Source organism: Meles meles, chromosome 12 (genome assembly GCF_922984935.1).
Source record: "Meles meles chromosome 12, mMelMel3.1 paternal haplotype, whole genome shotgun sequence".
NCBI classification, from domain to species: Eukaryota; Metazoa; Chordata; class Mammalia; order Carnivora; family Mustelidae; genus Meles; species Meles meles.
In genome coordinates, this window is record NC_060077.1 from 31,647,744 (window position 1) to 31,673,646 (window position 25,903).

The following is a 25,903-nucleotide window of genomic DNA, read 5'->3' on the forward strand; positions in this document are numbered from 1 at the left end:
TTCCCACATCTTCCCCCAAGGAGGCCCTGTCCTTTTCCTTTTCAGCCAACTCAGCATCTTGTCAGAGACACCCATCCACTATCTGGTTCTAACTGCACACAGAAGAGCTTCCTGCATTAGTCCTTAGGGGTGGTGTCCCTCCCTCCTTCCACACCAAGGACCAGCATGCCCACTGCATGAGCCTATCGTGGGTCCCAGCCCCACATTCAGCGCAGCCCCCGCACAGATGCAGGACCGGCTGCTCTCCCCTCTCTGCTCTGTCCCCAGGATGCCTACAGGAAGAGCTGGATCTTGATGGCCATTCCTCAGCCTCTGTGCCCAGAAAACAAAACCCTTCCAGCAACTGACACTAAACAAATGCAAACTAGCATACGAAAAGACAGCCCTAAAGACAGAGTGGTGGTCACAGCCTCAGAGAAACAACTTAGAAGAACCAGCAAGTCCTAGTGAGCTCTGCTCACACAAGCAAGCCTAAGATCAGTGCCAGGAATACAAGGGCCTGCCAACTCAGGGGAGGTCAGGGAGCAAAACCAGGGTCAGCTCACAAGGGTGGACCCTAACTGGGGCTATCCTGCCACATCCTACCAATACCAAGGCCACTGTCCCCAAACCTGAAGCCGCCAGGAAGGCGCCAGCACCATAACAGAGGGCCCATCTGCTGGCCTCTGCCTGGACGTGCCCAGTCCCTCTGCTAAGATGGATGGAGGACTGACACTGGCTCAAAGTACGTGGCCCCTTGCTTCAAGCCAGGCTCCCCAGCTCTAGCTTCTTCCTGGTCGCCAGGGCTACACCCGTCTGCCTGGTCAGGGTTCAACTGGTGTCTGGTTTAGACCTGAGTCCCAGAGGGAGGACCTGACCCATCCCACAGGCCCTGTCGGAGGAGGCCCTTTCCGTCTAGAGGGCAGTGACACAACAACAACAAAAAAAACCAAAAACCACCCTGTAACCTTAGCTCTGTGTTCACCAACTGCCCACACTGGAAACCTGGGAAGCCCCTCTTCACTTCCCAATTCTGACTTCTGTTCCTTGAAGTTCAAACCCTCACTCCACCTCTCACTGTACCTGTGGTGGTCCTTCCTCATGGGCCTCTGTCTCCACCTCTACCACCTCCGTCAGCGCCCTAAGCCACAGGACAGTGGGAGTGGGAAGTGGCCCAGGCTATGTCCCTACCTGCCTCAAGGGCCTTGCTCCTTACCAGCAAGGTGGACAGCCATGAAGCCCACTCCCTCCCCCCTCCAGGGGCCTGCTGCCAAGCATGCTGATGCCCAACCACTGCACCCGTCTGTTAGGCCCTCTAATCGTGCTCCTACCCAGGAACCCGACTTTCTGCCTCACAGTAACCTTGTGGTCACCCTGGCCACACCCGTGGCACCTCCTGTGGGAACTGCTGGCTCCCTGTCGGTCAGCCCTGCCATCCTACGAACATCTTGAGAGTGGGGACTGGTATGCAACAGGCAGTAATCAGCACCAGACAAATAACTGGCTACTTTTAACACAAGGGGTGGCAATGCCATGCATTTTGATGTGCAGAACCAAGAATCAGCGTGACAGGTACAGGGGAAACCGGGACTCAAACGAGCCTGTCCAGACAGCACAGGCCAGGGTGATGGGAAAAGTATGTGCTGGGGTGGGCCAAGTGCTGGGCACTGGATCTGCAGGAAGCAGACAGAGGAAGAAGGGCCTGGGCTCCGGAATCACACAGACCTCACACAGACCAGGGCTCAAATTCCTGACCTGGCCACTCGCCAGCTCTGGGTCTTGGGAGAGGCTCTCCACGCCCCCCCCACATGTTCCTCATAAAGGAGCTCTCTGAAAGGGCTGTGGCCGGGATGAAGGGAGGTGCACAGGAGAGGCCAGGGTGTGAGGCCAAGCCTAGCCTGGGTCCAGCCTGCAGCACTCCTGTCCAGTATCTGGCCTGCTCTGCTGCCTCACCTCTACCCTGTCCCCTGATTGGGAACCTCAATTCAACACCTGGAGTTGGTTCCTAGTCTTTGTAATCTGAATCTGCGCAGGATAAAGCCAAAGAACTAGCAAACTGTGTGTCCCGGGAAGGTATGCATGGGTGTAAGTTCCAAGTCCGCTAATGCTCCAGCCTGCCCCTCACCACTCCACCCTCTAGCTGGTGACTCTGATAGGTAACACCCTGCACCTCCTCACTGCATAGGGCTGATCTGAGGATTATAGTAGTTAACGTCAGGCACTTGGCACATAGGAAGCAGTAGGGTGCGTTACAGAAATCAGAGCACAGTCTGCCTAACTGCGCAGAAAGACTGCATCCCAAAATACCTCCAACGTTCAGTGACGCTGGTGTCGCCCCCTTCCTAGCAGATGACAGCAGCAAGTGCAGGCGGCTCCCTCAGGCAGAGCTGCTGTCCCCCTGAAGCTGAGCCACGAGGAAGCATGCCTTCAGGGTGCCCAGCCGCCAAAACACTTCTCAGAAAGGGCCTGTGCACAGGTATGCTGATGGGAAGCATCCAGCGGCCTTCCCTGCCCTCCAGTTGCAGGACCTTCCCCTTGTGCGCCACCTCCCTTTGTGCTCCACTCCAAAGGGCCGGGGTTCACACCTAGGGGCCTTCCCACCTCTCCCGACAGCACCCTCCTCAACACCGCCCCTTCTCCAGGTTCAATCTCCTTTTCCATTGCTGAACATGTGCTTGCATTCACAGGAGAGCAAGGCCATCTGGTTGGTCTCCTGCTGCTGTCTAAACCAGGAAGGTTCTTTCCTCTCTGCATCACAGACTCACCCTCCTGCCTTAGGTGGACAGGATGCCCACTCATCTGTGTGAGGTTTTTGTTCTGCCCAAAGGAAGCCTCTCCTCTTTTGAGAGTCACACACTCATCAACTAGCTGACCTCTCATGGGGCAGGAGTTTTGCCAGCTCTGCCTCACCCCACCCTACAAGAGAAACTTCCAGATGAAGTGGCACCTGTGTGTGCAAAGAGTCTGTTCACCCACCTGGGACAGGACCTCGCAGCTTGCCTCGGTGACACTTCGCCCAGGGTGTGTAAAAGCCCCAATCATAAAAGTATCAGACAACAGCAGGAGAACAGTTATATAATACCGGGCTGAGGAAGGCTTTCCTGAGCAAACAATCAAAGTAGATACTATAGAGGGAAAAAGACCTTGCCAAGTTAAAAAAGATTCCTGCCACATTTTTAACCAAACATCTACCAAAGAGATAAGGAGAAAGCGGGGCGCCTGGGTGGTTCAGTGGGTTAAAGCCTCTGCCTTCAGCTCAGGGGATCGAGCCCCACATCGGGGGGGCGTCTCTGCTCAGCAGGGAGCCTGCTTCCCTTCCTCTCTCTCTGCCTGCTTCTGATCTCTGTCTGTCAAACAAATAAATAAAATCTTTAAAAAAAAAAAAAAAAAAAAGAAAGAAAGTGCCCCTGATACCCCAGGCCCTCAGCAGCTCAAGTCCACCCCTGATGTTCCGAGAGACAAGGTCCTAGCGGCCTGCTTCCCAGTCAGGTGCTCATGGCAGCACCCACCAGGCACCCCCGCACTCCATTCCTGTGCAATGGCCCCGTATGTTTTTAAGTAAGCTCTCAGCACTTGTGGCACAGCCTAGGAATACGCCATGTCTGGTAAAGCAGAGCTCAGGCCAGCACAAAAGAGACCGTTCTGCCCTCTCTAAACACCAGCTGGGTCCAAGCATTGCCATGGTTGAGGCCTAGCCTGAAGCAACTGCTCTCCCCCAGTGCCAAGGAAGCCCGTGAGCCTGCCACCAGGAGAAGGGCCAGGAAGTGCAAACAGACCAGAAGGAAAGCAAATCACTATACTGGCCCTGAGCAGGAAACACAGCTTTGACTTAAATTAGGCTAGCTTAGGGGCACCTGGGTGGCTCAGTGGGTTAAAGCCTCTGCCTTCGGCTCAGGTCATGATCCCAGCATCCTGGGATCGAGCCCCGCATCGGGCTCTCTGCTCAGTGGAGAGCCTGCTTCCCTTCTTCTCTCTCTCTGCCTGCCTCTCTGCCTGCTTGTGATCTCTGTCTGTCAAATAAATAAATAAAATTTAAAAAAAAAAATTAGGCTAGCTTAAGCCACAGTCTAAATAAATATGTTCCCTACAGTAATTTCATTTAAAAATAAATTTAAATGAGATATGAACCTCCAGGTTGGCATAAGGAACTGAACCTGCACGTCTAATTTTGCTGCAACTCAAAACCCCACTAAAACTACAGAAAAGGGAGGATTTGTTTTTCTTTAACACAAACTCACAAAGCCAGGAAGGACTGAAGTGATGGGACCAACAACAGCATTTTAGAATCTGGAATGCAGATGGTCCAGTGGTGATGGACAGGGCAAGCCAACCAAGACAGCAGAGTCCTAAGTAAGTGACAGTAAGGAGGGCTGAGAGCCAATCCAATGATAGCCCTAGATCTTCGCAAGGCTCTGGATGGGGTGTGCCAGGCACTCAGGGACCAAGGGTAAACGGAAAGATTCCTGGGTGAAAGCCTTCCCGGCATCCCCTCCTCCACTTCACACTGCTGGGTAACTATTTCCACACTAGCAGACACCAGAGATTTATTCTCTAGAAAAGCATAAAAGGGAGAGTCGTTCGACTTAGAGGGGCTCAACTCACCCAGCTGAGAAGGCACAGGAGGCTAATGAAAGAAGCAGACTACGTGGCCACTGAGTGTCTAGACCCACACTAACTCCTGAGGGCCACCCTCCTGCCCTTCTGTCCACCTGTGGCCTCTTCCAGTGTGGTAACCAAGCCTTCACCCTACAGCCCAGTGTTTGGAAGACCATGTTCTGGAGGAAAGACCCAGAAACTGAAGCTACGTGAGCCTCCGAGGAAGCTGGCAGAGGACAAGCCCCTCATGCTCAGAGTGTCCACCTGTTTTCCCCATGCCCCTCTCTTAGAGTGAGCCGCCAACCAAGAGCTCCCAGACACCTTCCCATGGCAGATGAAGACCCCACATGAAAAAATGCCAAGAAACGATCTTTATTTTCCAAAGGGATAAGACACTGCATCCATTTAACAAGAACAGGATTCTATAAAACAGAAAGTCAGACTACAAAAATAAAAAGAGAGAAAGAAAAAAAAAAAAAAAGAAAGCAAAGACAGAGTTCTTAGAAGTAAAAGCATGTCAGCAGCGAAAGGCCAGAGACAGAACTGAAGAAATCTCCCAGAGAGTGCAGTAAAAAAACAGAGATGGATACAGGAGATAAAAGATAAATTAGAAGAAGACTGAGGGGTCAATATTCAGACACAGGGGGGCAGAGGAAACACAGGGAGCGGAGGAAACATGGCTCCCTGTGACCTGATTTGCAGGAACTTTCCCTGCAGCGCTGGACAGGAGCTCTGGGAGTGAGGCAAGCGGCCCCACGACTCACTAGGAAGAGCGCTGGGCCTGCTCAACGGCAGCACCAAAACCAAAAAAGCAGCGGGACATGCTCCTCAATCCTTGCTGAAGTATTTCCGACCCAGAAGCCCCCATGCACCCAAATGGACACGGTCTCCAGAAACTGAGTTCTTCTTCTAGAAGCTAGTGGAATGAAGGACTGAACCAAAATTAAGACACCACGGGATACAGAAAACAAGAAACCTAGCCCCAGAGCTGTGCACTTTGAGAGACTAATGCAGCCACTGACCTGTGCCCTGAGAGCTCCAGCAGGGAGGCCCAGGGAAAGAGCCAGAGCTGACAGGCAGCCTGGCAGCACTGAGCATGGGGGATAGCTATACACGCCTGGAAGGTACAGGAAAAGTCAGCCACAGGTACACAGAAAACTGGGCACATTTTTAAGAAGGTCATTTTATTCTCAAGAAAAGAAACCAACCAACAAACAAAAACAAACCTTGTCACTACTAGTATGCCACAAAGGTCGTCTGTAGAGTAACATTTGGGTAGGCATAAAACGTAAGTATTCCTTACAGATTTACCCAGGAGGTAAAATACCGGTAGAACAGGAAGCAGCTGAGATAATGGCTATGTAGAGGGAGCTACAGAGAAAGTCAATACATAATTCATGAAGCTCACCAACGTGATGACCCAAGACAGTAGCGCGCATGCACATTACTCAGAATCACAGGCACAGGCCAGAAGAAAGAGCAGAGTCACAGGGGAGGACTGGGTGAGTGGAGACCCACCATGGTTTCTTGGGGTTTTTCTTCTTTGCTTTTGAAGATTTTATTTATTTATTTTAGAGAAAAGAGAGAGAGCAAGCACACAAACTGGGGGAGGGCCAGAGGGAGAGAGAGAATTTCAAGTAGACTCTCCTCTGGGTGCAGAGCCCAACATAAGGCCAATTTCAGGACCCTGAGATCATGACCTAAGCCAAAATCAAGAGCTGGAGGCCTAACCAACTGAGCCACCCAGGTACCCAGGTTTTGTTTTTTTTTTTTAAACCACTACTTGACTTTTATGTGTCTATATATATTACTTTGATAAAATAAGAATTAAAAGTTAAATGACAAAATGCATATAAAAAGCGTGCCATAGAGAAATACTCAGTGAGCGCTGTATGTTAACAAAGGCCTCCTAGAGGTTCAGGGCTGGCTCAGTGGGCAGAGGACCATCCACACCTTATCTCAGGGTCAGGAGCCCAAGCCCCATCTGGAGTCTAGAGACTGCTTAAAAAAAAAAGGTCTCCTTCACCTTTCTTTCTTTTTTTAAGACTTTATTTATTTATTTGACAGAGATCACAAGTAGGCAGAGAGGCAGGCAGAGAGAGAGGGGGAAGCAGGCTCCCTGCTGAGCAGAGAGCCCGATGCAGGGGCTCAATCCCAGGACCCTGGGATCATGACCTGAGCTGAAGGCAGAGGCTTTAACCCACTGGGCCACCCGGGCACCCCTCCTTACCTTTCTAAACCTTCCAGACTTAGGCAACCTGGAGACAGAATGCTCATACCTCGTTGGCAATTCCTACCCCTGGAGCATCCTGAAAAGTCTACCACACATTCCACCATTGTCCCAGTGGGCCCTTGGCCAAGGGACTCTTCGATGGGTCTTCCCTTTACAGAGTCCTTAGAAAGCTCCAGAGCAGCCTCCGAGTCTCCATTGGTCCCCTCCTCCTCTCGGTTCCCGAGCAGCGGTTTACTGCCCCAGCACCCCACATGCTTTCATCTCAGAGGCAGGAAGTGACCAGACACCAATTGTTCAATCCCCAAGAGCAACCAATGTAAACACCTGGCCTCAAAGGGAGTGGGCCTTCTTGACCTCACACGCAGCCGTGAGCTGTCTGCCAAACCGTATCCCAGACTGCAACTGCTTTCTCGTCCTTGTCAGCACCCTTCTGCATTCTGGTTCTCTGACTTTTTGAAGAAACATAAAGTGTTTTCTAACCAGATAAAAATATGTATTTCAGAATTGAACCAGCCACCTACATGAGGAAAGATTATTTTAGTCCTGCAGAAAGGAATTTCTTAATCATACAAACACAAGAGACTGAGAGCACTTTCTTTTTGCATTCCTCTTGGTTTGATTAAGCTCTCCAAATTCTGCTCTAAGATTTCTCAATCCCCAAAGAACTAGATCAATGAACTACTAAAGAGAACACTGTTGCCCTTAGAAGGGCATGTTGTTATTTGAGCTGGTTCAGAAGACGACACAAGCTTTGTCATTTACTCCAATCTGTTGGTTTGCCCGCCACAGGACCAGGAGAGGCCCTGAGATCCCTGTTCAGGTGCTGGCCTCTGGGCTCCAGGGCTGAGACCACGCTGGCAACCCCAGTTCTAGCCCCAGCACATCTCACTCACCACCAGGCAACCACGCAGTGAGGACACTCTCTGCCAGCCCAAGAATTTATTAAAATGCTTCTCTCACATGATTTTGTGGTATCTAGAGGAGAGAAAAGCCCTATCTTCTATAGATCTGCACTCAAGGACTGGCAGCTGAAATCATATGGTGTCTGGAATGTGATTGAAAATAGTCCAGGAGGGGCTAGAGGGGGATGGCTAAAACTGGACATATGTTGCTAACTCTCCCAGTACCTGGGAGATCATTCTTCTATTTCCACTTCTGCGAATGTTTGGAAAAGGCCATAATGGAACTTTTAACAAGATAGTAAATAAAATGCTCCTGTCAAGTACGTGGGATGACTGTTCAAAGTAGCCTGAAGGGGGCTTACTCCTAAGAGTGCCCCACTGTGAGGCCGTCCTGGCTGTCACACAGGGAGTGACCATGCACCTGAGTACCCCCATCTGCAGAGTTCTCCCCAGCCTGGAGAAGCCTGGTCCTCTGGAGGGCAGCAACCAATAAAAGTCTTAAGAAATCTGCTCTCGGGGCACCTGGGTGGCTCAGTGGGTTAAGCCGCTGCCTTCGGCTCGGGTCATGATCTCAGGGTCCTGGGATCGAGCCCTGCATCCGGCTCTCTGCCCAGTGGGGAGCCTGCTTCCCCTCCTTTCTCTCTGCCTGCCTCTCTGCCTACTTGTGATCTCTCTCTGTCAAATAAATAAATAAAATCTTAAAAAAAAAAAAAAAAAAAAGAAATCTGCTCTCACAGCAGAGCCCAGTCCAGTCACTCATTACCGAGATAGAGCCCAACTATGGGTAGAGTCCCACTGACCAGAAGCCTAGCTGTGTCCATGCTGTGTACAAACCAGGGACATAAGCACACAGGTCCCAGCCAGTCACACCCCAGGAGACAAACACAATCTGTGCTGTGAAAAAGCCAAAACTCAAACTGAACACGAGTCAAACTCCACTTCAAAAATACTGGTATATGCATGTACTTTTTAATACTGGTATATGCATGTACATATTTTAAATACATACATATCAAGGTACCTATCCACTGAAACAGGACTGGAAGGCAAAAATCAAATTGTAACCAATGGCTATCTCTGGCACAACTACCACTGAAAATATCTTCCTGTTTTGAAATCCTCTACAATGTCATCTGAAAAGCAATTAAGTGCTGCATCCATCAGTCCTGAACACAGGGACCAGAACCAACGACAGAGGCAGACCCAAGCTGCCGGGACTGGCTTCCCGTGCCCACACCATCTTACCTGTCTCTCCACACATCTGCTCTGCCCACCACAGCTGCCACCAGGGCCTTCAGCTCAGTCTCCTCTGCCACCCACACCCACGTCACTCCTGCAGCTGACTGCCCTTGCAGGTTTGCTCCTTGCACCACCCCCGGCTGCTGGACTCTCTCCTTGGAAGGGCTGACACCCCTACATACTCCACAAACCATCACCTGGTACCCCACCCCTCAGAAGCAGAGCAGGATCACAGTCCATCTCCCTCAGGGTACATACCTTTGGCTCTCTCCTCCCTTCCTCCTGCATGTACACACACACAGTCACCAAATTCCAAAGCTGCTTTCTCTACAGGCTCTCTCCCTCCTCAATCACCCTCTCTGTTCCCACTGCCATGGCACCCAGTAGGTCTCAAACTGGAGGGTGCTTTCAAAACCAACAAGGGTGGGGCGCCTGGGTGGCTCAGTGGGTTAAAGCTTCTGCCTTCGGCTCAGGTCATGATCCCAGGGTCCTGGGATCGAGCCCTGCATCGGGCTCTCTGCTCGGCAGGGAGCCTGCTTCCTCCTCTCTCTCTCTGCCTGCCTCTCTGCCTACTTGTAATTTCTGTCTTTCAAATAAATAAATAAAATCTTTAAAAAAAAAAACAAACCAACAAGGGTGCTTGTTATTAAAGGCAGTCCCTTGACAATGCCAGATGTTGGCCAGGATGGCTGACAAGAGGAACTCCCCCACATAGTTGGTAGGAATGTAAATCGGTACCTACCTCTTGGGAAAACTGTTAGGCAGCCCACAGCCATGCTGAATTCAGGCCACACCCCTCAAACCAGCCTCAATGCGCGGCCCGGGGAGTAAGTGCATATACCAGAAGACATGACCCCAAACACCCCTGGCACTGACTTCCCATAACCAACAACTAGCATTAACCCCAATGTCCATCAAGCATAGGACAGGAAAGGAACCGGGGGTGGAGTCATGTACAGACAACACATGGCGTAAACAGGAACCACTGGACTGACATGATGCTAAACGTAAGAAGCCAGACAGGCTATGACTCCAATGACAGGAAATTTAAGAACACATGTCTCCATGGCCCGGAAGCCAAGAGAGTGGGGCAGAATCTGCACTGGCTGAAGCACAGGGAGGAGCCTGCACAGTTCCAGGCCTGTTCCAGACACAGGCCTGGGCTATGGCTATGGGGCATCTACATGCATAAACATTCATCTGGTGGCGCCATGCTGAAGATGAGTCCCGTGTCATTCACTGAGGTAGGTTTCTTATACTTCAATATAAAGAAGCACCGGGCGCCTGGGTGGCTCAGTCAATTAAGCCTTCGCCTCTTGATTTCAGCTCAGGTCATGATCTCAGGGTCTTAAGGTCCAGCCTCACGTCAGGCTCCATGCTCAGAGGGGAATCTGCTTCTCTCTCTCTCCCTCTCTTCCTCTGCCCCTCCGCAGCTCGTGTTCTAGCTCATGCACATGCACGCACACACACTCTCTAAAATAAATAAGTAAATAAAACCTTTTTTTTTTTTTTTAAATCTCATATGAGACAGCCAGAGCTCCTAAGCCCACCCCATCCCTGGGTTTGGGCTGAAATGGCCTTGTGCCTGAATTGTGAGTACAGAGCACCTGGAGGTGATTCCCTCTGCACTTCCATAGGCGTGAATCCTCCCCAGCCTGAATCAATGCAAACCCGTAGCTTCTGAAGGGCCCAGGGTTGTCCATCATTGATAGCTTCTCAAGGCAAACCTGGCATTCTTTCTACCTTACAACAGGAGCTCTGTCTCACAAAGAGCGGCTAGATCACCTCCTCAAACACCACCTCTGATGAGAACTGAAGCAAAGTTTTTTCTGGCTCTTTTTTTTTTTTTTTTTTAAGATTTTTAATTTATTTGAGATAGAGAGAGCATGCACACAAGCAGGGGGAGAAGCAAAGGGAGAGGGAGAAGCAGACTCCCTACTGAGCAGGGAGCCCTACGCAGGCTGATCTCAGAACTCTGAGATCATGACCTGAGCCCAAGACAGACAGCCAACTCACTGAGCCAGCAGGTGCCCCAGGACTGAAGCAAAATTGGAAAGGGGTGGGGAGCAGAAAGAAGGACCGTGAGGATGGGGATAAGCCACCTCTTAACCAACAAGCACCCCTTCCACACCTCCAGACTTCCCTCCCTGGACTGGACGCAAGTGGCTCAGGTCAAAGGCTAATCAGCAGCTGGGTCACTCCTGTTCCCTACCTGCCCCCACGCCTCCAGCAGAGTCCAAGGCAGAGAAGCCTGTGTGGCCAAGTGCTAAGAGGAAACAGGGTCCAGACAGAGGAGGGAGCAAGACAGAACTCGGCTGCTATTTGCCAAGCATGAGCACCAATACGTGTGTGAGAGCATGGGTAAATAAGAGGGATTTAGTACTCTATACCATCCTTATGACTCTGCATGTTTGGAACAGTCACAAAAGAAAAAGCTCAAAGTAAGGACAACGGGGACTTCCAGAGGTCAAACGTCTTCTCCAAGGACTCACTGACCTAAGTAACAACTATTCCACCTCAAGATACTTAACCCACTCCATCAGGGATCTTTATTAACCCCCACCAGGTTAGGAAGAGAATCATTGTTAAAGTGGAAGGGAGCATCTCCCTCTCAGGATGGGGTTCAAGATAGTTACACCTGCGCTTCTAGTGTAGCCTCTTTGTTCTCCAGGACTGGGTATTCATTTATTTATCTGTTAAAGAGAACCACTTCATAACCACTGTGGATTCCCTGTCTTCAAATCTTCAAATAAATGTCTCCAATTAAAAAAAAAAAAAAAAAAAAAGGCTCTGAATGAGAAGTGGTTCAATGTGGAGGAGCACTGATGAGAGAAAGCCCTGGAAGGCCATCAAAAAAGAAGCCAGCACTGTATTCCACCACCCTACCTGTGATAGTGATGCATCTCTTATCCAAGCCAAGGCACCGTGCCAGGAGCTCAACGAGATACATAAGTGTAAGATCAGGTCCTACACTCAAGGAATTTATAATATTGTTGGCAAGGCAAAAAAAAAAAAATGAGTGTAAAAACAGCAAAAACTGCCATGGCTGAGCCATCAGGGTCTAGGAGAAGATGAGGCCAAGGCCAAACCTCTAATGGGGAAGAGAAAGAACAGGAAAGAGTGAAACCAGAGGGCCTGGCATGGAGGAAGGAGCATCTGGCTGGGGCTCTCATACCAGCATGCAGGGAAGGCCATCTGGAAGGACGGTTTCAGACTGAAAGGAGAATGCTTCCAAGCAGGGGCAAAAAGAAAAGAATCATCTTAGGAAGACTGTGGTGGCACTCAGGGCCCTGGAGACGGAGGACACCCACCCTGAAGGCAGAGCACATGTGATTTTCCACCTTATGGAAGCTATCTGTGGCCACAGCTCCCTCCTCCTCATGTGCAAACAGGGCCCACCTCTTCTTCAAGACTTCTGACTACAAAAGGAACATATGTTTATTGTTAACAAAAATACACATGTACCGAAAGTTACCAAAAAATGAAAGTTATTCAGATAACCAGCTAACAGTGTCTATTTAACAAAACTCATTCCAGGGGCGCCTGGTGGCTCAGTTGGTCAAGCGTCTACCTTTGGCTGAGGTCATGATGCCAGGATCCTGGGATCAAACTCCGAGTTGAGCTCCCTGCTCAGCAGGCAGTCTGTTTCTCCCTCTTCCCCTGCTCTTCCACCCACTTCTCTGTGCACTCTCTCTCTCAAATAAATACAATCTTTAATTTAAAGAAAAAACTCAGGGCACCTGGGTGGCTCAGTTGGTTAAGCAACTGCCTTTGGCTCAGGTCATGATCCCGGAGTTCCGGAATCGAGTGCCGCATCTGGCTCCCAACTCCATGGGGCGTCTGCTTCTCCCTCTGACCTTCTTCCCTCTCATGTTCTCTCTCACATTCTCTCTCTCTTAAAAAACAAACACCTCACTCTGGACCACGTGTTCTGTTTGCTAACCTGCTCTTCTCAACACTGACAGGTTATAGAACATCTCCCATGTCATTTTTTTTTTAAGATTTTATTTTTAAGTAATCACTACACCCAAAGTGGGGCTCAAATTTACAACCCCGAGATCAAGAGTCGCGCACTCCACCAACTGAGCCAGCCAGGTGTTCCTCCCATGTCATTTTTTGGTTTTTTGAAGAGACTAATGTATTTATTTTAGAGAGAGAGAGAGAGAGAGAGAGTGTGCATGCGTGAACAAGGGCAGGAGGAGGGCCAGAGAGAGAAACTCAAGCCAACTCCCCACCAAGCAGGGAGCGTGACACAGTACTCAATCTCAGGACCCTGAGATAATGACCTGGGCCAAAATCAAGAGTCAGAAGCTTAACTGACTGAGCCACCCAGGCACCCCTCTCCCACGTCATTTTTAACTGCAGCACTGAACCTGCCCTCTCCAGCTCCCATAACAAATCTAACCAAGCTCCACTGCTGGCTTATGTGCCCCTGTTCCACTCCTGACTTGATGTGAATATGAGCATCCTCACTGCCAACAGGCTCTGAACACTCTCCTGAGTATAGCCTTGGAGGAAATGCCTAAGGAAGTAGACATTTTAAGCTTACTGGAATAAACAGTATTGCCAAACGGCCTTCCAGAAAAATAGCCTCATTTACATGCCTCCGGCAGCAGCTTGTGAGGATGTCATTTTGCTTGTGTCTTCCCATGGTGTTAAGACTTTCTCCAACTTGGGGGGCCAACTGGCTGGCTCAGGCAGAAAAGCATGCAACTCCTGATCTTGGGGTTGTAAGTTCGAGCCCCACATTGTGCACAGAGATTACTTAAAAATAAGGGGCACCTGGGTGCTGAGCTGGTTGAGTGTCTGACTCTTGCTCTCAGCTCAGGTCTTGATCTCAGAGTCATGAATATAAGCCCCACATTGGGCTCCAAAAAAATGAATGAATAGATAAATAAATAAAATCTTAGGGTGCCTGGCTGGCTCAGTCAAAAGAGCATGGGACGCTTGACCTCAGGGTCATGAGTTCAAGCCCCACGTTGGGTGTAGAGATGACTTAAATTAATAAAACTTATTAAAATAGGGCACCTGGGTGGCTCAGTGGGTCTGTCTGTCAAATAAATAAGATCTTTAAAAAAAGCTTATTAAAATAAAAGGAAAAAATTCTTTTTTTTATAAAATTATTTTATTTATTTATTTATTTGACACACACAGAGAGAGATCACAAGCAGGCAGAGAGGCAGGCAGAGAGAGAAAGAGGAGGAAGCTGGCTCCCTGCTGAGCAGAGAGCACGATGTGGGACTCAATCCCAGGACCCTGAGATCATGACCTGAGCCGAAGGCAGAGGCCTAACCCATTGAGCCACCCAGGTGCCCAGGAAAAAAATTCTTTAAAAAAAAAAAAAACCTTCTCCAACTCTGAAGTGAACATCCATTAGGTTAAACCACTATCACCACAGGGACTGAACAGGCCTCTGGAGTTGCTCAGGAATCCACTTGCCACAGCAGTCCTTGCGACGCGGGATTCCCCACAAGGGATTCAGAGCAGGGGAAATGAGTGTTCAAACAATTCAAGTGCAAAATGGTAACTCTTCACAGAACGTGTGTGAAGAGGAGGGAGGCGGCGGGTGGCCTCGTGTCCTGGAAGGGTGAGTGGGATGGGACTGCAATGCTGAGCCATGGGAGGGATGGGTCTCTCAGGCAAGGAAACAAACAGGATGCAGAACAGCCAGGGCAAGGAAGAGCTGGGCTCTTCTGAGGATCTACATGCAGCCAGTACAGGGGGCTGCAGACCCTGGAGGAAGGAATCAGGCTCAGAGTGGAACCCACAGGTGGTGGGCGGCCACTCAAACATTCCCAGCAACAACATAATTGGGGGCAGGGGGTGGAGTCCATGAAGCAAGAATTGATAGCTTGAAGCTGAATGTGGATATATGAGCATGGGGTCTTTAAACTAATCTACTTGGTTTTAGGATTCAAATTTTCCATTTTGAATTTTTTTTAAATGCATTACATTCCTCAAAAAATGTACTCTCTGGTATGTAATCAACATTATTGCCCTGAGGAATGCTTTAAAGTGACAGTGACAGGGAGATGATCATGTGACCACCAGGGACTGCCCCCACACAGAGCCTGGACTAACCAAAGCCACCCTGTTACAAATGGCAGTTAAGAGTTGGAAGACTCCAGGGCACCTGGGTGGCTCAGTGGGTTAAGCCGCTGCCTTCAGCTCAGGTCATGATCTCGGGGTCCTGGGATCGAGTCCCGCGTCGGGCTCTCTGCTCAGCAGGGAGCCTGCTTCCCTCTCTCTCTCTCTGCCTGCCTCTCTATCTACTTGTGATCTCTCTCTGTCAAATAAATAAATAAAATCTTAAAAAAAAAAAAAAAAGAGTTGGAAGACTCCAGACGAGGAATGCTGTAACGGCTGCAGGTGTGGTAGGTGGGTGGGGTCTCTTACAAAAGGGAGCTGGTGAGGCCAGGAGGCTGGCTATAGGCTGTGTGGAAGCCAAAGATCATTGGAGGCTTGCTGGCCGGCCCTTCTGCCACTGTTTGGGCCCCACTAACCCACAGGAGTTGCTCAAATTGCCAGAAGGATGCCCACTGGCACTTGGCCTGGGTTAATGTCCAGCTGCCATTTCCCTCTACTTCTAAAAGGTAGTAGTACACCTCTCTTTCAAAAATTAAAAGGCAGTTTACCTTTACCTCTCTTGTCCTGCTGTGGTTCAGCAAGCATTCATTTCTAACAAGCAGGGTATAACTATAAGCAACAGTGACCTCTCCTCTACACCTCAGTTTCTCCATCTTAAAAATGGGAGTAACAAATACATTGAGTGACAGCGCAAATGGGAAGTCAATAAGCTAACACAGGTCAACGCCTGCAGCGGGGGTTCATGTCAGCTGCTGTCATTGCTGCTGTGGAGAAAGTTCTGACCCCTGAGCAGATGAGGGCCCACATCCCCTCAGGTCACTGTCACTTCTGGTCAAGAGGCAGTAGGGCCAAGGTTCAGGACTCTGAAGTCAATGGCTCCACAATCACTTCCTGATTGCCATCAGGGGCACTAAGGCTTGGAGGTGGTCAGAGAGACGGGCCCCTGGCCTCAGGCAATGGACATATAGGGGTGGCTTATACACAGAAGGCCAGCCCAGTTGTTTAGCTACCAATCAGGCTATGAAGAAAGCAGTGGGGCTCAGGAGCTTCCCCACTGGAAAACAAGGGCCAGAATCACACTAGCAAGGCACAGGGCCATTGGGAGGCCTGAGTGGAATAAGTCACAGAAGAGGCTCAGCCAAGACTCCCTCGCATCTGCTTGGAGGACAGAACATAACCCACACAGGGTACCTATGTGGCTCAGTCGGTTAAGTGTCTGCCTTGGGCTCAGGTCATGATCCTGGGTCCCAAGATGGATCCCACGTCAGGATCCCTGCTCAGCAAGGAGTCTGAGTCTCCCTTGCCCTCTGCTCCTCTCCCTGCTTGTGCGCACGCGCTCTCTCTCTCTCTCTCAAATAAATAAAATCTTTAAAAAAAAAACAAACGACCCACAGGCAGAATCAAGACATGCAAGTTTCAGGCTCCCCTCTGTCCTAAGGCCTCTCCTGGCCCTTGGAAGTTGCTGTTCAGTTACCTGTTCTTTTTCCTTATGGTTTTTTTGTTTTGTTTTGTTTTGTTTTTTGCTTTGTTTCATTATGTTTCCAGATAACAGCACTCAACTTTCTCCTTACAGTCCAGGCAGAGAGCTCAGCATCTCCTAGGTCCCAACCTGGAGCTCACATCTTTGCAGGCTTCACCAGAAGGGGTGGCTGACCTGCCTGCCCTGACTCTGCTCCATGCTCCCTGATCTCCTGGCACTTGGTAGAGCCTTGATCCACACTGCCCTTCCACCCTCCACCCCCCGGATCTCCTCCCCCTTACAATCTGTTCAGCCCAACAGACATTTATTTATTTCATGTCTATATGTGCAATCTGCTGTACTGAGAGGTGGGAGGCATAAAAGTCTCAAGAATAAGATGGCAGAAAAATATAAAAGAATGGGAAGAATGGATTGACGAAGTCCTTTCACTCATTCACTGCTTTCCCACTCTATGTCAGGTGCAGTGCCAGCTACTACAGATACACGCTTGCTCTCCGGGATCCTATAGACCAGACGCGTGTTCAACACTAACCCAACAATCCCTCCAGGAAGGTCCAAGGCGCACGAAGGCCAGGCTGAGAACTCTAAGGGGGCAGGGGGCTTCTCCTACAGTGCTGCGGGGAGAATGGATGTTCAATGAAGAAATGGTCTGAACTCACCTACACTGTCACAACTACCCTCCCCATGGGCTCCTTCAAGTGTCATCAACTCCTCTAACCAGGCCTGGGGGTATCACCTTCACCTTCCAAGGCTCCTACTCCTGCAAGAGCTTAAGAAGGAGGTATTTGCTAGGGCTCAGGTGGAGATCTTTTCATCTCTCTCTCACACACACACACCCACCTTCCACGTGACACAGACTCCATGTGACACCTTCCCATGTGAGCTGGACTCCAGCCATTTCACAGATGAGGAAAATGATCCAGAAAAGTTAGGCATCCTGCCCACGGTCACTTGGCTAACAAGGGGAGAAAGTGGTTTCCAGAGCTTCACAGTGCACGCTGGCACAGGTAAGGAAGACCACTGTAGTACAAGAGGTGGCACACACAGCCCTCAGGAAAAGACTTCCTCTTACACACTTCGACAAGTGTTTCATATGCGTGGTGCCATGCTTCATGGGCCTGGGATCCTACAGGAAACTACAACGGGCTGAGATCTAACATATCAGAGGGGGTGACCCACTTCAGGCAGGGTAGGCTAAGAAGGATCTGGAGTATTTGGTATTTAAGCAGACATTTAAAGCAAAGGAAGAGAAACTGGTGATAAATGTAATGGAGGGAAGTCTACCCATTGTTGAGTACCCTAAATACTTGATGATAACTTGCTTAAAGAAAAGGCAGGGGGGAAGAAAGAACGAACAAACAAACAAACTTGGAATGTTCAAGAAGCTAAAAGACCAGGAGCAAACTGGGGTTTGAGAAGAGGTGGCTAGGGGCGCCTGGGTGGCTCAGTGGATTAAGCCGCTGCCTTCGGCTCGGGTCATGATTTCAGAGTCCTGGGATCGAGCCCCGCATCGGGCTCTCTGCTCCGCAGGGAGCCTGCTTCCTCCTCTCTCTCTGCCTGCCTCTCTGCCTACTTGTGATCTCTCTCTGTCAAATAAATAAATAAAATCTTTAAAAAAAAAAAAAAAAAGAGAGAAGAGGTGGCTAGGCCAGGTCACGGTGAGGGACTGGGAGGGTGGGCGATCTGGAATCTTGTTCTAATGCGAAGAGAAGCCACCAGCAGGCTTTCAGCAGGACAGTAGTGAGCGAGGGGGAGGCAGCAGTCTAGGATGGGTCCAGATGAGGGGCAGGTAGAGGAGGGCTAAGAAGGAGGCTATACAGAGTCCCCTCGAGGTCTCTCCTAACCAGCCCCAAATCAAAACTGCTTTTTCTCACGGTAGCCAAGAGTCTAGAGGATTGTGCCTGCGATCCCAAGCACTGTTCTCTCTTGATAAATACTCAAGAGCCAGGTGGATACAGTGAACCAGCTATCAGATGCTTCTCCTTTTGTTAAAACTCTTGAGTGCTTCACTATGCTTTCTTTACTACCTTATCTATACAAATTACCTGGGTTCAAAACATTTCCCAAGACCCCACCTTCAAACAACAACATAAATATCAGAGAAGTTAGAATTAACCCTATGCACACAACAAATCAAGGCATCAAGAATCAAGACTTTCAAAGTGAACCCTGGAGAGAAAACAGACAAATCTGAGAACTGAGAACACCACATCATGTCAGGCAGACAATCTCTGAAACTGCTTATCCCAGCAGGGGTAGCAGAAGGGCTCCCCAAAGATGTCCATGCCCTAATCCCATGAACCCAGACACATGCTACATTATATGGCAGAAGGGACTTTTCAGAAAGAATAAAAGTTACAGACTTTTTTTTTTTTAAGATTTTATTTATTTATTTGAGAGAGACAGTGAGAGAGAGCATGAGTGAGGAGGTCAGAGGGAGAAGCAGACTCCCCATGGAGCTGGGAGCCCGATGCAGGACTCGATCCAGGAACTCCGGGATCATGACCTGAGCCGAAGGCAGTCGTCTAACCAACTGAGCCACCCAGGCGTCCCAAGTTACAGACTTTAAAACAGGAAAATCATCCTGGATTATCTGAGTGGACCCAATCTAACCGAGTCTTTACTAGAGAATTTTCTTGGCTGATGTCAGAAAGATGTAGCCAAAGAACCCACCCCTGATGGAGAGGGCCACATAGAAAGTGTGAGACCAAATGTAGGCTGCCTCTAGGAACAAAGACGGGCCACTGGCTGACAAAGAGTTAGTAAGGTACAAAAACACTTCAGTCCTACAACTGCATGGACTAAATTTGGCCAACAACCTGCACGGGCTTGAAAGCAAATTCTACTACAGAGCCTCTAGGAAGAAATGTACACCTAACCAACACCTTGATTTCAGTCCTCTAAGACCCTAAGCAGAAGACTCAGCTGAGTCCACCTGGACCTTGCATCTACAGAAACTTCCATGTAATAAAGCTGTGTTGCTTTAAGCTACTACATTTGTGGTCATTTGTTATGGCAGCAAGAGAAAAACTAATACACAAGCAGAATCTGGCAAATAAAGGAAAGAATCCAGCTTGCCTTAAAAGCAGAAAGAAGCTGAATTATGAAGTATCCAGTCAGTCCTTGACACCCAGAGACTCTTCAATTGCCCTCCTGCCCTCTGACTCCCCCCACCCCATTTCCTCTGATGGCAACTTATTCTTCTGGTTCTTTGGTCTCCCCAAACCCAAAGAAGAATCTTTGCCCTGAGGGCTTTTCTTGGGGAGCCCTGAAATGGGCCATACCTCAAGATTTCATCTATGGGGGCACGTGGGTGTATCAGCTGGTTGGGTGTCTGCCTTTGGCTCAGGTCATGATCCCAGAGTCCTGGGATCAAGCCCCGAGTCAGGCTCGCTGCTCAGCTGGGATCCTGCTTCTCCCTCTCCTTCTGCCCCTCTACCTGCTTGTGCTCACTCTCTCGCTCTCTCAAAAAAATAAATAAAACCTTCAAAAAAAAAAAAAAAAGATTTCATCTATAGACAATTCCAGGGGATCAAACCCCCCTCCCAAAAAAACCAAACGCAATGTTCACTGATTCTGCAATATCTGCAGAATTGTCCCCAGACTATTCCATAGCAGTGCCCAGAGCCACCAACTCTACAGTCCCCACGCCTTCCACTGTACTAAGAGGCTTCCCAGCATTCCATCCCACTTCCTTCCTTCCACGCTGCTGCACTCCACCCCCGGCATCTAGTTTAGTCATCAAGGACTCTCTATGCTTGCTCTCCCCTTTCTCTGGAGTGGTCTTCCTCTTTCAGTTTCCACCACTGTCTAGTGCAGGCCTTTATAATCTCTTACCGACTAGGTCATTCCACAACCATTTTATGGAGCAATGCGACAGGCAGTGATCTAGCAGTAGGAACACAGGGATGAAAAATGACAGGTCCTCAAACCCCAAGAGTTCAAAACTCATAATGGCCTAACTGGCCTCTCTCCTCTGTTCTTGATCCATCTCCAAGGACTCCGGGAATCTTCCCAACTCTGGCATTTAACTACTTCAAAGCAGGCAACATGCCAACTCCTCAGCACAGCACTCCCACCACTAACATGTCAGCACCTGCTCACCCTCATTCCATCACCATCTCCCGAACCTCCTTTCTCCTCAATCCCCAGAACTCAGCCTATAGCAATGTCCTCCAGTGCAGTGAGAGCTCAAACTTCCCTACTACTCAGCTTGGAATGATGGCCTCTCACACTCCTGCTTGTCTTTTTAGGGCTCAATCTATTAGCCACCTACTACTCCAGAAGGCTCCTTCTGCCCTGCTCAAGAAAACTGTCAGTTTTTTCTAGGAGAAAGACTGTATTGTAACTGCTTCTTTACCGTAGTGCGGTTCCTGAGGGCAGGGACTGTCTCAGTCAAATTTGTGGCTAGCTCAACACCAGTAAGCTCAGTAAAAGACTGCTAAATGAAACAAGCAGTGGGTGGCGAGGAGCTGGAGTTCCACGAGATGAAGCCTAGAGCGCACCGGCACCCCCTGCATTGAAGGGTTCAGCAGCTTAAACTGTGGGGAAGAGGTATTAACCAGCTCTTCACTCCCTCTTCCCAACCGACGGTCGCTTCCTGACAGCCTCTTCCTGCCACTCTTCGCAAAATCCACACTGGGGCTGGACTAGGGGGCGGGGGAGGCAGGATACCCGTTGATTCTCCATCCCCCACCGCCCACAGTCCCAAGTACCTAGGCTCCCAACCTCATCTTCCATCCACCCCTCCCGCAATCTCTTTTTCTCACTCTGATGCGCTTTTCCTAAAGACGAATCACAAAACACCCAGATCTGCTAAAGCCGCCACGGGCTGCCCCTTTCCTTTTTCGAATTCAGTGTGATTCAAAGCAGGGGAAAGTCTGCAACCAAAGCACACAAATGACGAATGAGAAGGCTCAGGACGATGACTCATAAGCCAGGGTTCGCTGGTTTGCAGAGTTCGGCCCCGGGAAAGCTAACGAACAGTCTGTATCAGCCAGGAACGGAAGGGACAGCCAAGGGCTCACCGGCGCCCTGGGACTCACACGAGTCCCCGGAGCCTTCGGCCTCTCGGAGTCCCCAGGCCCCAGTGGGTCCGACCGCCCTAGGTCTCCCGTGGGTCCGACCCGGGCCTCGCCCTCCGTGCGCGGAAGGACTGAGGGGGGAAGGTACGGAGATTTTGCCCTCTAGCCCGGCCCCTACTTACATTTGACTGACCAACTTCTGCCGGAAGGCGGCGCTCCGCCAGTCGGTCTCCTGCCCCGAAACGTCCATGCCGGTCGCTCCGCGCCGCCCGCGTTCCGTTCTGCCGCCGTCGCCGCCTCTACCGCAGCGCCAGGCCCAAACCCGGAAGCCGTCGGAGGCTCCTCCGCCGCGCCGGAAGCCGAGCAGGAATTGTGGGAAATGGCGTCCTGCGCACGGGCCCGTGGGAAATGGAGTTTCCAGGCCAAACGGGGAGACTTTTCGGTGGCCGCCTCGGGAGTATCCCGAGCCCCTGGCCCTTCTCCCAGCGCGCATGCCGCGGGGGACGGGACTCGGGGCTGACCAGAACGGGTGTGGGAGAGCCATGGCTTCATAGTATTCCTGATACTGCCCATAACAGGCCCACGGTGGCCACCCGAATTTCGTGTGACCCTATTGTGTGCTAGCCTTACCAACTCCACAAGATCTGCACCCTTCGGCCAAGCTGCTAGCGATCTATAGCGGATGCCATGGAGAGATTTATATATCAACTATTTATCAGCACCTACTGTGGGCCAAGTACTGTGCCAACATGATTCAGGCTCCGCTTTCCCGCCACTACCTTACAGTGTCACATCCAAAGTGTGACCAGATAGACTTTCTTCACTGCTTCTCTCTATTAGACTTTTGGAATCTCATATCCCACTGTATTTTGTAGGGTGTGGTGATATAAGGAGCCTAAGCCGCATTTATTAAATTCCGGACATGGGCATCCCAAAAGCCATGTCCTGTTTGAACAAAGTCTAGGTCATCAGTGGAGGCCAGATGGCACACAAACTTGTTGGGTGGAGGCAAGTGAGCTGGAGGTGGGATGCAAAGGGGGTAGGGGAGCCTGAGGATAATTTTAGGAGGATAAGAGTTCTGCTGGATGGAATCTATGTGGCCCTTGTCTGCACCTTAGGGGTTTGGGGTGGGGGGGTAGATGGCAAAAATCCTAAGCACCAATGGCACAGAATTGCCATGTAGGCAATCACCAACATGGGCTCAGATACTGTGAACTGACATCTACTGATGCCTGTAAGTGCCAAGCCCAGGGCAGGTGTGTACACCCAGTGTCTCAGTGTCCCAGACAGGAGCTTGGGGCAGGTTGGAGTACAGGGAGAGAGAATGTGAGCAGGTTTCCCAGAGGGGCCCCTCTTGCACACAGAGTTTCAGGTCTTGTGTTTCTAGAAGAGCTTTTCACATCTTCAAACTTTTCTGTTCGTTCTCCTAAAAATAATTTTTAAAAACTCTGTATTTAGGATGATCCACTTGTTCTGGTTTCCCTAGAACTCTCCGGGTTTTAGCTCAGGAAGTCCTGCATCCCTGCAACCCCCTGGAATCCCAGGCCAACTGAAACGATTGATCACCCTATCTATATCCCTCTTGCATGTAAAAAACAAAACAAAACAAAAAAAACCCTGAGATATAATTCACCTTTTTACAGTAAACAATTCACTGTTTCGTAGTATTATTAATATATTCATAAGATTTTACAACTATAACCACTCTCTTGCACATTTTTAACTTTTTTTTTAAAGTGGGCTGCACACCCAACATAGGGCTTGAACTCATGACCATGAGAGCAAGAGTCACATGGTCTACCGACTGAGTCAGCTTGCCCATTTTTAGGTTGACATCTAAATACTTTTCTAAGTACCTTTCCGATGCTGTGACTACAGTGTATCCTATATTGTATAAGGGCTTCAGATGCATTTTATTATTTAGATCCTTGGCCCTACACATTCCATTCATCAATTTATGGAAAATATTGGTCCCACAACCTCATTGGTAAAACCAGTCCTCGTTGTCACACCCTTGGGCAAATGAGATTCCCTGGGGCTCTGGAAGAAAAAGGTGGACTTCGTATCATGTCCAACCCACTGAACATGTGAATAGGGTCCCCAGGACATCTCTTCCCCATCTGCACTCTGGTTTTGGAATCCTGATAGAGCCATAGACACACAGATTCATAGACAGACAGAGGCCAGGAGACTGACTGTCAGGAGTTTGTGATTGTGATAAAATTAAGGGCTATCCCTTTGATATTTGCTCTAGAGCTCTATCTCTACTTGTCCCTTTGTTTTTGGCCCAGAAGTGGTGACTCCCAGGGCAAAGGTCTTCGGTTAGAATCTGGATGGGTGTCGTGGGAAGGAGAGGATGTAGAGATAGCCACAGACCTCTTAGCCTCCCGGAAACAAGAAGTCCAAGGGAAGGTGGGTCCTGAAATGGATCTGCACTCTCTCAAACCCTGCAGACCCTCCTGGGGCCCCCAGTGTGAAAATGGGTAGGTTTAGACCCTGAGGGGAAATGGTGAAGGATGCTGAAGCTATGCCCAAGCTTGACCCGTATCCCACACCACTTGAGGATAGTTAAGTTTCTGCTCCAGGAGAAGTTTCTTCTCCTGGTTCCTGCATGGTACCTTGTCATTGCTAGATCCTGTCACTAGTCACACATTTTGTGAATACCATCCTGGGCTCTGCAGGAGTTGGGAGCTGGGAGCCGGAAGCTTCTGAGGCAGATGAAATTTCCTTCCCTTTAGGGAGCCTTGCACATGTTCTTTAAGCCTCTGTCTCCCTTCAGTTGCACTTGAAGTCCCCTCCAATTTCCCTCCTTGCTTTGGTACTCACTCCATGCATAGTGCTCACCTGCCCCTCTTTCCACCCTAGCACCTGCCCAATGTAAGCCTTCTACCGTGTTTAGGCCTAGGGTGTGCAATCGTTTCTGAGTGAGGATGGAGGCGGAGGGGGTGCGGTGCGGGCTGCAGTGGTGATTATTTCTTCTAAAAGCAATACATGGGGGTGATTGGGTGGCTCAGATGGTTAAGTGCCTGCCGTGGGCTCAGGATGAGCCCCACATCAGGCTCCTGGCTCAGCAGGGAGTCTGCTTCTCCCTCTCCCTCTGCCTCTCCCCCTGCTCATGTGCTCTCTCTCTCACTCTCTCTATCTCTCTGTCTCAAATAAATAAATAAAATCCTTTAAAAATGGTTTAAAAGCAATACATGGAAACTTGAAAAAGGACCAAACATTATAAATCCCATCATTCAGAGGCATCCATTGTTTATATTTTGATAAATTATCCTTCTCTCCTTACCCCCCTTAGTTTAAAAAATACAAGTTATGGTGTAGATGCCATTTGATCATGTACTGTAAACCTAACATTGTAGCATAAGCATATCCCCAAGTATTAAGAACCCTTTAGCAACTGGAATTTTAATTATAATTTAGATTATAAAACCACATTATGGACAAATCTATATAGGACCAATTGTAACCTGTGTAAAATACAATTTTTAAAAAAAATTTTATTTATTTATTAAGAGAGATGGAGAGAGCCCAAGCAGGGTATGGAAGCAGAGGCAGAAGGAAAGAGAGAGAATCTTGAGCAGACTCTATGCTGGGTGCAGAGTCTGACTTGATTTCAAGACCCTGAGGTCATAACCTGAGCCAAAAATCAAGGTCAGACACTTAACCAACTGAGCTACCCAGGGGCCCCTAAAATACACTTTTAATAAAAGTATTATATACTGATCTATGAAATGTGTCATATCTTACACATTCCCTTCTTCTTAGACATTTAGATTCTGAATGTTTGATTTCTTGTTACAGATAAGGTGTAACAAACATGTTTGTGCACAGATTTCTGCTAGTGTTGCAGAAGATTTCCTCAGCCCAGGCACTAGACATGGGTCCTGGGTTCTGGGTCCTGGGTCTCAGGGACATACTTTTGAAAGCTCATGCATTTGATAGAATTATACCCATTATACAGATTAAAGGGTTTTTCCTTAATAGGTAGAATTGGATCACCTAACCACCAGTTGGGCAGCTGATTCTTGGTTTCACCTCAGGTCATGATCTCAGGATTGTGAGATCGAGCCCCACATCTGGCTCTGTGCTCAGTGCAGTCTTCTTGTCCCTCTCCCTACGCTCCTCCCCTCAATTCCCATGTGCACACGCTCTCTCTCTCTCTTTCTCCCAAATAAATAAATAAGTAAAACCTTTTATTTTTTTTATTTTTTTAAAATATTTTATTTATTTATTTGACAGAGAGAGATCACAAGTAGATAGAGAGGCAGGCAGAGAGAGAGAGAGAGAGGGAAGCAGGTTCCCTGCTGAGCAGAGACCCCCGATGCGGGACTCGATCCCAGGACCCTGAGATCATGACCTG

General features: G+C 49.4%; 1 protein-coding gene across 1 annotated transcript in view; it reads right to left on the reverse strand.

The window, feature by feature from the left end:
- Positions 1-21,871, reverse strand: part of MED15 (mediator complex subunit 15) — a 66,889-nt gene extending 45,018 nt beyond the window's left edge. Inside the window, exon 1 of the mRNA XM_046024685.1 lies at positions 21,723-21,871. Coding sequence (XP_045880641.1) covers positions 21,723-21,790 — 68 coding nt within the window. The 5' untranslated portion in view covers positions 21,791-21,871. The remainder of the gene's footprint in view (positions 1-21,722) is intronic.
- Between the last annotated feature and the right edge of the window lie 4,032 nt (positions 21,872-25,903).